The 13,151-nt window shown below is 61.8% G+C and overlaps 3 protein-coding genes across 3 annotated transcripts in view; 1 reads left to right on the top strand and 2 right to left on the bottom strand.

Annotated features, from left to right (window-relative positions):
* Positions 1–5,767: 5,767 nt before the first annotated feature.
* GDF15 (growth differentiation factor 15) lies at positions 5,768–8,442 on the top strand. The gene is made up of 2 exons (XM_071451816.1): positions 5,768–6,255; positions 6,940–8,442. Exons 1-2 carry the CDS (start codon positions 5,940–5,942, stop codon positions 7,734–7,736), a joined length of 1,113 nt encoding a protein of 370 aa, XP_071307917.1. The 5' UTR covers positions 5,768–5,939; the 3' UTR covers positions 7,737–8,442.
* Positions 8,443–8,925: 483 nt separating this feature from the next.
* LOC139602199 (uncharacterized) lies at positions 8,926–11,320 on the bottom strand. The gene is given in 4 exon segments (XM_071451817.1): positions 8,926–9,668; positions 10,161–10,645; positions 10,647–11,002; positions 11,187–11,320. Coding segments are annotated over 3 exon segments (939 nt in total). The 5' UTR covers positions 10,980–11,002; positions 11,187–11,320; the 3' UTR covers positions 8,926–9,547.
* A 1,311-nt stretch (positions 11,321–12,631) lies between these two features.
* ISYNA1 (inositol-3-phosphate synthase 1) overlaps positions 12,632–13,151 on the bottom strand; it is a 5,867-nt gene continuing 5,347 nt past the window's right edge. Inside the window, exon 12 of the mRNA XM_071451581.1 lies at positions 12,632–13,103. Coding sequence (XP_071307682.1) covers positions 12,632–13,103 — 472 coding nt within the window. The remainder of the gene's footprint in view (positions 13,104–13,151) is intronic.

The following is a 13,151-nucleotide window of genomic DNA, read 5'->3' as shown; positions in this document are numbered from 1 at the left end:
TCCACCCTAAATGGTGTCCCCAAGTGTCACACCCACATCTTTACCCCTAAATCCTGTCCCCAAGTGTCACACCCACTCCTTTACCCCTAAATCCTGTCCCCAGGTGCCACATCCACTCCTTTGCCCCTAAATCCCATCCCCAAGTGTCACATCCACTCATTTACCCCTAAATCCTGTCCCCAAGTGTCACACCCACACGTTTACCCCTAAATCCTGTCCCCAGGTGCCACATCCACTCCTTTGCCCCTAAATCCTGTCCCCAAGTGTCACACCCACATCTTTACCCCTAAATCCTGTCCCCAAGTGTCACACCCACATCTTTACCCCTAAATCCTGTCCCCAAGTGTCACACCCACACATTTACCCCAAAATCCTGTCCCCAAGTGTCACACCCACTCCTTTACCCCTAAATCCTGTCCCCAAGTGTCACACCCACTCCTTTGCCCCTAAATCCTGTCCCCAAGTGTCACATCCACTCCTTTACCCCTAAATCCTGTCCCCAAGTGTCACACCCACTCCTTTGCCCCTAAATCCTGTCCCCAAGTGTCACACCCACACCTTTACCCCAAAATCCTGTCCCCAAGTGTCACACCCACTCCTTTGCCCCTAAATCCTGTCCCCAAGTGTCACATCCACATTTTTGCCCCTAAATCCTGTCCCCAAGTGTCACATCCACTCCTTTACCCCAAAATCCTGTTCCCAAGTGTCACACCCACATCTTTACCCCTAAATCCTGTCCCCAAGTGTCACACCCACATCTTTACCCCTAAATCCTGTCCCCAAGTGTCACATCCACTCCTTTACCCCAAAATCCTGTTCCCAAGTGTCACACCCACACGTTTACCCCAAAATCCTGTCCCCAAGTGTCACACCCACATCTTTACCCCTAAATCCTGTCCCCAAGTGTCACATCCACTCCTTTACCCCTAAATCCTGTCCCCAGGTGCCACATCCACTCCTTTACCCCCTCCAGGGATGGGAACTCTGTGCTGGCAGCTTTAAGGCTTCTCTCTCTCTGCTCAGTGTGCCTTTCCCTCCCTGCCCACATCCAAGAGCTGCAGATGGATATTCTTTATATCCTCTATATTCACTATATTCTTTATGGGATATTCTCGATATTCTCTATATTATATTCTCTGTATTCTCTATATTCTCTATATCCTCTATAGGATATTCTCTATATTCTCTATATTCTCTATATTCTATTCTCTATATCCTCTATATTCTCTGTATTCTCTATATTCTCTATATCCTCTATATTCTCTATAGGATATTCTCTATATTCTCTATATTCTCTATATTCTATTCTCCATATTCTCTGTATTCTCTTTTCTATATTCTCTGTATTTTCGCTATTTTCTGTATTCTTTATATTCGCTATATTCTCTGTATTCTCTTTTCTATATTCTCTATATTTTCTGTGTTTTCTATATTCTCTATATTTGCTATATTTTCTGTGTTTTCTATATTTTCTATATTCTCTGTATTCTCTTTTCCATATTTTCTGTGTTTTCTATATTTTCTATATTCTCTATATTCTCTGTATTCTCTTTTCTGTATTTTCTGTATTTTCTATATTTTCTGTATTCTCTGTATTCTCTATATTCTCTATATTTTCCATAGTCTCCACATTCTCCATATCCTGTGCTGCAGGATGGGATTTTCCTGTCCCATTCCCAGCCAGCCCCACGGCTCCAGCCTGGGGGAAGCCCCTGGGTGCTGCCCCTTGGGAAGCACAAACGTCCTGGTGCCCAAGCATCTCCAAAGAGAGAGGAAGGTGACTGTGGGGTGATGAGGACTTCCCAAGGCAGATTTCCATTTTTGGTGGTCGGACCAGAGGCATTTCCTGCCCTTTCCAGCCTGAGGGGGTTGGGAATCCGAGTTAATCTTTGACCGTGGGTGCAGCCCAGGCAGGAATTTCTTTGTCCAAGTGGAGCAGAAGTCTCATTTTTGGGAGATGCCGTAAACTCGCAGCGAAGGGGGAGAAATGTGGTTCCTGCCGTGACGGGGCAAAAGCTGCTTTTTTTTTTCTTGCTGAGCCACCGTGGTTGGCTTTGATTTAGAAACATCCAAAGGTCACCTCAGCGTCCACTCTGCTGATCTGTCCTGACAGCAGCCAGCGCTGGGAAAACTCGGGCTGTGCCTTCCCAACCATCCCACGCTGGCAGCAGAGGGACAGCCCTGAGTTCTGTCCCTCTCCAGCCCTGAATCCCTGAATCCTGCCCCTCTGTGCCCCTCTCCAGCCCTGAATCCCTGAATCCTGCCCCTCTGTGTCCCTCTGTGTCCCTCTCCAGCCTTGAATCCTGTCCCTCTGTGCCCCTCTCCAGCCCTGAATCCCTGAATCCTGGCCCTCTGTGTCCATCTCCAGCCCTGAATCCCTGAATGCTGTCCCTCTGTGCCCCTCTCCAGCCCTGAGTCCTGTTTCTCTGTGTCCCTCTCCAACCCTGAATCCCTGAATCCCTGAATCCTGTCCCTCTCCAGCCCTGAGTCCTGTCCCTCTGTGCCCCTCTCCAGCCCTGAAATGAGGTGGGATGGAGCAAACCCCACCTGGCGTTTCCCATCCCAAATAATTCCTGGAACCTCCAGCTTCCCTTGAACCCCAAGAGCTGCCTGGAGCTTCCTGTGCTGGAAGCAGCAGCCATCCCTTATCCTTTGATTAAAAGAACACCATGGGAAACCCTGAACTGCCTTTTTTGCAGGGAATCTCCCCCCTGCAGCATCCACCTTGCTCAGCCCGAGTGGGTTTGGGAGCACTGAGGTCCTGCGGGGTGTGGGAAGGACCTGGTCCCTCTCTGTCGCTCCCAGGGCTGATGCCACCAGTTCCCAGAGGTCTCTGGGCACTTTCTGGGGATCCTTTGCTCAACAGCTGTGAGGAACTGATAGCCCTAAAATCTGGAAGGCAGCACTTCCCCTCTTGCCACTTGTGGTAAGGAGCTCTGCAAAAAAACCCAAATTTTCTGCCAGCTCGGGCAGCTGCAGGGAATTCCCCGCATTTGGGGAATTGGAGCCCTCTGGAGCCCCCTGCTCTGTGTCCTTACCAGGCTCCACACCCACCACCAGCATCTGGAGAAGGGAAAAATGTGATTTGTTTGGAATTAGAGAATGGTTTTGTTGGAAGGGACCTTAAAGCTCATCCCTGCCATGGGCAGGGACACCTTCCACTGTCCCAGGATGCTCCAAGCTGCCCTTGGGCACTTCCACATCTTTCCAGTGTGGAAACCAGAGCTTCTCCTGGACTTCCCAGAGCTCGATGCTCCTCACCCTCAGCCCATCCCAGCTGCTCTTTCCCTGGGAACAGCGATCCCCTGCTCTAGATCCACGCCAGGAGGATCCTCTATATTCTCTATAGGATATTCTCTATATTCTTTATATTCTCTATATTCTATTCTCCATATTCTCAGCCATATTCTCTCCATATTCTCAGCCATATTCTCTCCATATCCTCTCCATATTCTCAGACATATCCTCTCCATATTCTCAGCCATATTCTTTCCATATTCTCTCCATATTCTCAGCTAAGGAGAGCTGAGCCGAGATGAGGGACCCCCCTGGGATGCATTGACTGGAGAGGAACCTTCTTCCTGCTGGGAAAAGGCCCCCATGAACCCTCTCCAGCCCCGAGTGTGTCCAGGAAGAGCTGAGGAAACGTGGGATGCAGAGGCTGCGCAATCCCCTCTCGCAGGCCGGTGAGGACACGCTGGGACATTTCATCATCCCTCACTCAGGATCAAACCACTGCTCCCAAAATCCCTCTTTTATGGCCCTGTAAATCTCCGGCTTCCACTGCTGGCGCCTTTGGGGGAAAACATCCGGCCCCAGCACCCTTTGATGCTCTGGGAGTGCGTCACTCCTGGATGTGGGGCTCGCAGAAAATCCATTGCAAAAGCAGAACCTCGGGATTTCGGGGTTTCTGACGGGTCTTGCTCAATGTCACGGAGAGGTCAGGGCCTCTTCCTGCACCCAGACGTGCCAAGGGCTCCATTTTGGCTCTGGATCAGCACATTTGGCACCCTGGGCATGGTGGAGGGGCTGGTGGCTGGTGTGGGCATGGAGATGTCCAGAAGGGAGGGAATGGTGCGGTGGTTCTGCCCTTGTGGTGCCCTCCTGGGTGATGCTCTCTCTCCTTTCCTGCCTGGATCTGGGGGAGTTGAGGGCTGCAATCACCCTGGCTGATGAAATCCCTGGGAGAGGAATCGCAGCAGCCCCGGGGCTCTGGGGGTTCCCTGTGGGAAGGTGCTCCAGGAGGGGGGTTCACCCCTCCCCAGCTGCTGGAGGGTGATGGGTGATGGCCCACACGGGATAAAACCCTGCAGGTAAACCTGAGCCTCCCCTGTGAGCCACACGTGGGAAAAGCCCTGAAATGGGGAGGGCACCTGGGGGACTCCTGCTCCTCCTCACCCATCCTGCAAGGACGGATCCAGAGCAGGGCAGCAGAGCCAGAGCCGGGGCAATCCCCTCCACATGGCCCTGCTCATCCGGACAAACTTCCCCTTCCCCGTGCTTTAGGGTGAAATTTCTTCCCTGTGCTTTATGGTGAAAATTCTTCCCCGTGTTTTAAGGTGAAAATTCTTCCCCATGTTTTAGGGTGAAATTTTTCCCGTGTTTTAGGGTGAAACTTCTCCCGTGTTTTAGGGTGAAATTTCTTCCCCATGTTTTAGGGTGAAAATTCTTCCCCGTGTTTTAGGCTTTGCCTCAGGCAACCCCTTGAGAGCCCGGGTGAGAAAAGCCGGGGCAGGGCTGGAGCGGAGTCCGGCGGAGGAGCGAGGACAAACAGCCGTAAATCACGGGATTGGAGAGGGACAAACAGCCCCGAATCACGGGATTAGCGCCCGTTCCTCCCCGGCGGGAGCAGGGTTAGGGTTAGGGTTAGGGTTAGGGTTAGGGTTAGGGTTAGGGTTAGGGTTAGGGTTAGGGTTAGGGTTAGGGTTAGGGTTAGGGTTAGGATTAGGGTTAGGGTTAGGGTTAGCGCCGCAGCCGGGGCGCTTGGATGGACTCAGGACATTCGGGAATGGCCTCGCCTGCCCCGGGGGGCCCTGCCCGTTTCCTCCGGCCACCGGGGGCTCCTCATCCCTGTGGTCGTGGTTTTCTGGTCCGAGCATCCCTGAGGAGAAGCCGGGAGAGGGGCGGTGCAGCGCTGGCCCCGGGGGTCGTTGCCAGCCCGGCTTTGCCCTGCCCAGCCCCGCTCTGGCCCCGCTGGATCCGTGCCACCGGCGTGCCCGGGCTCCGTCCCGGCTGCCTCCCTTTGGGATGACGTAACCCCGGCCACGGTTGCCTCAGAAGGATCCCGGCTCCCCGAACCCATCCCCCGGCCTCACCTGTCCGGTGGGACAAGGTCGGGTCCCGATCCTCCCCCCGCTCCATCCCCGCTCCGCTGGGATTTGGGGATTTTGGGATTTTGGGACTTTGGGAAGGGGCGGATCGCGATAACAGCGACCCGAGCCGCGGATCGCGATAACAGCGACCCGAGCCGCGAGGTGCCGGCCAGGAGAGGTGGCTGAGGACGCGAGGATGGGAACCCCGTGCTTGAGACGCTCCCGCCTCGCACATCATCCCCTCTCCATCACCCCCAGGGGGATTCCCCGTGCCGCGCCATCCGCGGGGAAAAGCGCAGGTAGAAGGGAAATGTTTGGGTCTGAAAAGGAATATTCCTTTATTTTTTTAATCTCCGCAGCTGCGAACCAGCTCGGACATCACCCGGCTCCAGCTCTCTCGGAGCTGCTGCTGGAAATCCCAGCGGAGAGCAGAAATTCCTGCTGGGAGTTCTCTCCGGCGTCACCCTCGGGGAGGGGGGACGGAGGGCGGGCAAAGTTCGGCTCCTATAAAGTCAGGTCTGGTCCTCTTCATTCATTCCCCTGCCAGCGCGGCCGGCAGCAGCGCGTCCAGCCTTTGCAGAGGAGCTGGGAGCAAATCCTGCCCCGGAGCCGGCGGATTCCCGCAGGATGCTGCCGAGGGGAGCGATGCCGCGGGCCGCCCTCACCTGCCTGCAGCTCCTGCTGCTGCTCTGGGCCGCGCATTCCCGGCCCCACACGCGGGACCAGGACAGGCTCCAGCTGGAAGCCGTCAAAAAGGAGATCCTGGAGCGGCTGGGGATGCCGGCTCCCCCCGCCGTCCGGCACCGCCTGGACCGGGAGAGCATCCAGAGAGCGCAGCGGCTCTACCGGCGCAAAGTGGCGGAGCTGGCGGGGAACCGGAGCCGGGAGGAGGAGGAGGAGGAAGAGGAAGCCGTGCCCAGGCTGCACCGCCTGACCCCCACCTGTAAGTGGCCGTGGCTCCGTGTCACCCCCGGCCCTCATGGCCCCCGCACGGTGTCGCAGCGTGTCCCGGCGCCGGGAATGTCACCCCGGGGACATGACCGGGCATGCAGCACCGTGGCCGCGCTCATCCTCGTCCTGCTCCTTCCTTTGCCCTGGAAGTGGGGAGGAGCCGCCGCTGGAGCCGTTTTGCCTAAAACCACAAAAAAATCAGCGGCTTCGGGGGTGAAAGCTTTGATCGGCCAGGTCGGGGGCTCGGAGCGGCGCTCGAGGGGTTTGGGGGTGAGCGGGAGGGGGAAGTGAGGCGCCATCCCCCGATCCCCAGCTTCTGCTCCAGTTTGGGGGTTTACCTGCGTCTGGAGGGGACTTCAATAATTACATAAGTTAATGAATATACAAATTTAAATTAAATAATTTAAATAATTCCCCTCCTGCTGCTTGGGCTGGGTGGGGGCAGTCGGGGGCTGGGTGCGGGTGCTCCGGTGGGTCCTGGGACGCCTTCTCTGGCCCCAGGAAAGCTGAGACCCTCCAGCCGGGAACGGATGGGAGGCTGGAGTTTCCAGCATCCCTCAGGATGTGGGTGATTCCCTGGAAGCAAAGGCTTGGCTGCCGGGCCGGAGCTGATGCCAAGCCTGGGCTGATGAGGAATTCCTGTCTCTTACATCAGCTGTCACCTCTGTCCCCGCAGTGCTGCCCTTGCTGGACATCCCCGAGGGACACCAGGACCCTCAAGGCCACCGGCACCCCCAGGGACACCGGGAGCCCCTCGGTCCCTACCGCTACCACCTCCTGCTGTCCCGCACCGCGGATTTCCACCGGCAGCTCCGCGTGGTGCAGGCGGAGCTGAAGCTCCTCAAGCAGCCGCTGTCCCCTCCCGGCGCCTCGGTGCCACCTCGGGTCACCATCTCCACCCTGCCGGGGGCCGGGGGCACCCCCCGGCTGCTGCAGAGCCAGGAGCTGCCGCGGGATTCCCTCAGCCTGGACCTGACAGGAGCCATCCAGCCCTGGCTGGCCGGGCCCGAGCCCGCGCTGCGCCTGCAGCTGGAGTTCAGCGCCGACATCTCGGGCGCCCTGGCCACCGCCGCGGGGGAAACGCTGGAGCTGGAGGTGCAAACCCTGGAGAAGCCGCCTCGGGCGGCCAGGAGAGCTCGGGGGCTGGAGGAGGAGTGCGGGAAGAGCGACGGGAGGTGCTGCCTGAAGTCGCTGAGGGTCTCCTTCCAGGACATCGGCTGGGCGGACTGGGTGATCGCCCCCAACAGCTACCACATGAGGTTCTGCGAGGGCTCCTGCCCGCACAACTACAAACCGGCCAGCATGCACGCCCAGATCCAATCCAGAGTGCACTCCCTGTCCAAGGCTGCCCCTGCTCCCTGCTGCGTCCCGGCTGGCTACGACCCCATGGTGCTGATGCACCTGGACAGCCAGGGCCGGCTGGTGTCCAGCCTCTTCGAGGACATGCTGGTCACCAGGTGCCACTGTGCCTGACAGCTGCAGCTCTGCCCTTCCCGGCGGGGCAAAGCCATCCCGACTCCTGGCAGCTCCAGCATCCCAAAATCCAGATCCTGCAGTGCCAAGCGACTCCAACCAGCCCTGGATCCACTCAGCCACGGGGGCTCCAGCATCAGAATCCCAAAATCCAGGTCCTGGGGCACCAAGTGGCTCCACACCAGCCCTGGCTCTGCTTCAGCCCTGGGGTCTCCAGCTCTGCCACCCAGCCCAGCCCCAGCATCTCCAGTTGTGACCTCTCTACCAAGATAATTCCAATTTAAATCCACATTTTATCAAGCAGGTGGATCCTTCCCACCCAAGAGACCCCCGATGTGCTGGGGTGGGTCCGTGCCCAGGTGTCCATGTCCCACTCCAAACCCTCTTCTCTGCTTAGAGACTTATTTATGCAACCCAGTTATTTATTTCTAACTTATTGTATTTTATAACAAAATATCCTTTTTTTTTTTTTGGTGGGGGGGGGAAGAGGGAAGGGCTTTTGTGGTTTTCTGTTTCATATATTTCTATAAAATCCAAAGGATGTAATAATAATGAATAAAGTGATTGTAACAGGGGTTCTGGCTGCTGCTCCTGCACACCTGGGGGGCTCTGACAGCCCCTCAGCCCCTCAGCTCCCCTGGGATCTGCCTCCACATGGATTTGCTGGTAAATCCTCAGGGGTTTCCAGTGCCAGCATGTGAGTAATGCCTGGGCACTGCTCCCAGAGACCTTTGAGTTGTTTGTGTCCTTGGGAAGGGCACCGGGCACTGCTCTGACCCCTGGGGGTGACCATTGCCCCATTTCCAGGTGCCTCCAGCCCCAGGGGCACCAAAGGGATGGGGGGAACCCCCCTGGGATGTTGGTGGCTCACACGGTGTCCCCAGGGGCTCCCCACGGCCCCATGGGGTGGCTCTGCTGTCACAGCTCCGTTCTGTCCCCTCTTGGGGCTGTGCTGGGCTCGGCAGCTCCTGCTGGGGACCCTGGGGCAGGTGAAATACGAGATCTCTGCTCTGGGGGGGGATTTGGGGATCAGGGTCTGAGGGCTGCAAGCTGAGATGGCCTCTCTGGGGACAGGGCCTGGACACACCTGGCTTGGGACCCCCACTTTGGGGACACAGACTCTGGGAACCCCCAGGAAAACCCCATGTCCTGCCCAGGGCTTCCCACAGACCACGAGCTAGGCCGGTAATTAGAGATAATGAAACCATTTAATGGGGCACAGTGAGTCCTCCCAGGGGCTGGGGGGACACCCAGACAAGCCATGGGCTCCCTATGCCCCAACAGCTCTGGGCCTCGCCAGGAGGAGTAAAAAAAGGAGCTTTTGCTTTTTCTTTGTTCCCCAAAGCAGCAGATTTAGCAGGAAAAGATTGAGCAGGTGGCACCGGATGTCCCCAACCGCCAGGCGAGCTCTCCATCGGCTCGAAAGGGGAAGAGGAAGCCGAGGCCGTGGTCAGCCCCGCTGAGCCCGTGCCGAGCCGGCCCCGGCTCCTCCCGCGGCCCCGGCCGTGCCCCGGCCCCGCGGCTCCGGTGCCGCTGCCGGCGGATGCGGCCGAGGCGGCCCCGCGGTCGGTGGCCGCAGCCCCGGGAGGAAACGTCAGCTCAGCCCTCAGCTCCGCCTGAGAACTGGGGCGAAGGAGGGAGCCGGGGCTGCCAAAAAACCCAAAAAACCCCGCAGAAGGCGCTGCCACAGGATGTGCGTGGGAACCACGCGTGGCCCCGCAGGGGAACGTCCCCGTCCCCTCTGGGCTGGGGGACGGCCAGGGAAAGGGACGCAGAGGGTCCCCCCAGGCCTCCCGGCGCCCCCCAGCCCCTCACGGGTCAGGGGTGAGGTAGATGTCCTCGGTGGCGCCCAGAGTGTTGGCGTAGATGGGCTGGTCCCCGGCATCGGCCGCGCCCTCCAGGAAATAATCCTCGTGCAGCAGGACCTGGGGGCTGGCACAGGGAATGCCACGGCTGGGAGGGCATGGGAAGGGTGGGAAGGATGAACAGGATGGGATGGGATGGGATGGGATGGGAGGGGATGGGATGGGATGGGATGGGATGGGATGGGATGGGATGGGATGGGATGGGATGGGATGGGAGGGGATGGGATGAGGATGTAAAGGGCTGGATGGGATGGGATGGGGTAGGATGGGATGGGATGGGATGGGATGGGATGGGATGGGATGGGATGGGATGGGATGAGGATGGGATGGGATGGGATGGGGTTGGATGAGGATGGGATGGGGTGGGATGGGATGGGATTGGGGTGAGATGGGATGGGATGGGATGGGATGGGATGTAAAGGGCTGGATGGGATGGCAGGTTCAGCACAGGATGGAGCGGGATGAGGCCGGATGGGGCAGGACCACACATGGGGGCACAGCGCAGCAGGGCGGGGGTGGAACATTCCTGGAATGCGCATTCCCTGTGCCGGATCCTCACCTGTAGCGCGGCTCCTGCCACGCCGGGGCCGATCCCGCCGGGGCCCTGCCGGGACTCACGAAGACGTTCTCGTAGTCGGGGCCGTCGGTGGCATCGGCGGCGCCGCCGCTCCCGGTGTCCCGGCTGATGTAGCGGGGCTGGCGGAGGCTCCCGGCGGGATCCTGCTTCCCCCTTGCCCCGCCGCCCACCGCGGCTCCCGCTTTCCTCCGCCGGTACCAAACCGCGGCCACCAGCGCTGCCACCAGCGCGGCCACCCCGGCCACCAGCCCGGCCGCCAGCGCTGCCACCAGCCCCGCGCCCGGCCCGCACTCCCGGCCGTGGAACTCCGTGACGTTGAAGGGATGCCCGTGCGAGGTGAGGCACCGGCAGCTGATCCCCCTGCGGGCACAGGGGGCCAGGACGGTGCCCAGCACGTCGCAGCGGCAGGAGACGCTCAGGGAGCGCAGCGAGGGCTGGAAGGCGGCGGGGGGCACGGCGGGGAGGGGGGTTCCCCTCCAGGCTCAGGCTCCGCAGCGCCGTGGCGTTGCTGAAGAAGCCGTGGGGCAGCTCCCGCAGCCGGTTCTCCGCCAGGTCCAGCTCCTCCAGCCGCGGCCCCAGGCGGGCCGAGGGGCTCAGGGCCTCGATGCCGTTGTGCCGCAGCAGCAGCCGGCGGTGCCCCCCGAACGGGCTCCAGTCCAGCTCGGCACAGCCGCTGCTGCTGTTGGTCAGGTCCAGCTCTGGGGAAATGTCCAGCGTCAGAGGGAAACAGGGGGACACGAGGAGTATGGGGGTCACGGGGAGCAGCAGCAGCAGCAGCAGCGGGGTCGCAGGGACCCCCATGGTCCTTCCACTGCAGCGGGAGCCTGGTGGGAAACGGGAATCAGGAGACCCCCATTGGCACCGGATCCCCCCTCCCAGTGCAAACCAGCGCAGCCCAGTCCGGCCCCCTCCCCAGTGCCGCTATCGCAGGGCTGGGCAGCTCCTGGCGGTCCCAGTGGGGCATTTCCTGCCCTCCTTCCCCCTCCCAAGCACGGCAGCCCCACTCGCCTGCGCTCCGGCCGCTGCTGCCTGGTGTGGGGAAGAGGAACAGGCGGGTCCGGCTGTCCCGTGTCACCCGGCCAGGGCGTAGCCGGCCCCGGGGGGGCGGGGGGGGGCAGCACCCCCACGTCAGCACCCCCTGACCCCTGCCAGACCCCCCCGCTTTCCTGGGGGGCTGAGCATCCCCCCGGCGCTGCTGAGCGTCCCGGTGGCCCCGGTGACCCGAGGGGTGGGGGACACGCGCGTGGGCACAGAGACCCCCCCCGGCAGCACAGGGCCCCCCCCCCGAGTGTGAGGGGATCCCGGGGCCGGGTGGGACCCAGGGGACTCTGTGGCTGTGTCCCCTGGCAGGGTGCGTGTCCCCATCCCGGTGTCCCCTCCCCGTGTCTGCAGCTCAGTGTCCCGAGTGCATCGTGCTCGTGTCCACTCCCCATGTCCGAGCCCCCTCCGGGGTCCGTGTCCCTCCACGTCCACCCCCTGTGTCCATCCCTGTCCCCCCGTGTCCTCACCGTGTCCCCACCGTGTCCCCATCGTGTCCCCCCCTTGTCCCCCCGTGTCACACCATGTCCGTGTCCGCCCCCTGGTGTCCGAGTCCCTTCGTGACTACCTGCTCCCATTCCTGTCCGTGTGTCCCCCTCGTGTCCGTGTGTCCCCCCCGTGTCCGTGTCCCTGTATGCCCAACCCCTCGCATGTGTCCCCCCCGTCGTGTCCACGTCCACCTGTCACATCCGTGTCCCTCTGTGTCGCGTGTCTGAGGCCACCCCCTCGTGTCCCTCCATGACCATTCTGTCTCCATCCCCTCGTGTCGCTGCCCTTTTAAGTCCACCCCATCGCCTCCGCGTCCACCCTGTCACATCCGTGTCCCTCTGTGTCCCCCGTGTCCCCCTGTGCCCCCCCTCCCATGTCCACCCCTTCATGTCCGTGCCCACCCTTTCTTGTCCGTGTCCCTCCGTGCCCATCCCCTCGCGTCCGTGTCCGCCCTGCCGCATGTCCACCCCCTGCACCCTCCGTGTCCGCGCCCACCCCCTCGTGTCCCTCCGTGACCACTGTGCCCGTGTCCCCTCGTGTCCCTGCCCCTTTAACTCACCCCCTCGTGTCCCTGACCCTCCGTGTGCCCCCTCCCTGGATGCCCACCCCCCTCGTGTCCCTGACCCCCCTCGTGTCCTCGCCCCTCCATGCCCACCCCCCCCCGCCTGCGTCCCCCGTGTCCGTGCCCACTCCTCGCCCCCGCGTCCCCGCGTCCACCCCCTCGGCTCCGCGTCCACCCAGCCCCATCCGCGCCCCCCTGTGCCCGCTGTGCCCACCCCGCGCTGCCCGTGACCCTCCTCGCCCACTCCCCTCGCCCCCCGTGTCCGTGTCCGTGTCCGTGTCCCCCTCCCCGCCGCCGCCCCTCTCCCTCCCTCCCTCCCTCCTCGGCGCGGTCCCCACCGCCTCCCCCCGCCGCCATCGCCCCTTTAAGCGCGGCGCGCGGCGCGGGGGGGGGTGGTGGCGGCGCTGCCGGAACAGCCGCGCGGGGGGGGCGCGGCGGTTTCAAGCTCCCCCTCGGGCGCGCGGCCGCAGCCGGCGGGGCCGGGCCGGGCCGGGCCGGGATGGCGGCGGGGGCGGCGGGGGCGGCGGGGGCCGCGCGGGGCCGGGCCCGGGGCCGCTGACAGCCGCCGCCGCGCCATGTACGCCAAGGGCAAGGGCTCCGGCGTGCCCTCGGACGGCCAGGCCCGCGAGAAGTGAGTGCGGCGCCGGGCGGCGGCGGGGGACGGCCGGGGCGCGGAAGTTTTTGCCGGGGCGGGCGCCGGGGGAGCGGGGACGGAGCGGGAAGGGACGGGGGGGGGGGGAAAGAGAGATCGGGAAAAGCGGGGGGAGCTCGGGGGGCGGGCGGACCCCCCGGCCCCGCCCCGCCGGGGAGCACCGGCAGCCGCGGGGCAGCGGGAGCTGGCGGGGGTCAGCCGGGCACCGGGAGCCGGGATGAGCCCCCCGGTC

This window comes from Agelaius tricolor, unplaced genomic scaffold, assembly GCF_023055355.1.
Source record: "Agelaius tricolor isolate 1412-34295 unplaced genomic scaffold, bAgeTri1.0.p SCAF_33, whole genome shotgun sequence".
NCBI classification, from domain to species: Eukaryota; Metazoa; Chordata; class Aves; order Passeriformes; family Icteridae; genus Agelaius; species Agelaius tricolor.
Note: the sequence above shows the minus strand (reverse complement) of the source record. Positions and strands in the feature narration are given on the sequence as shown.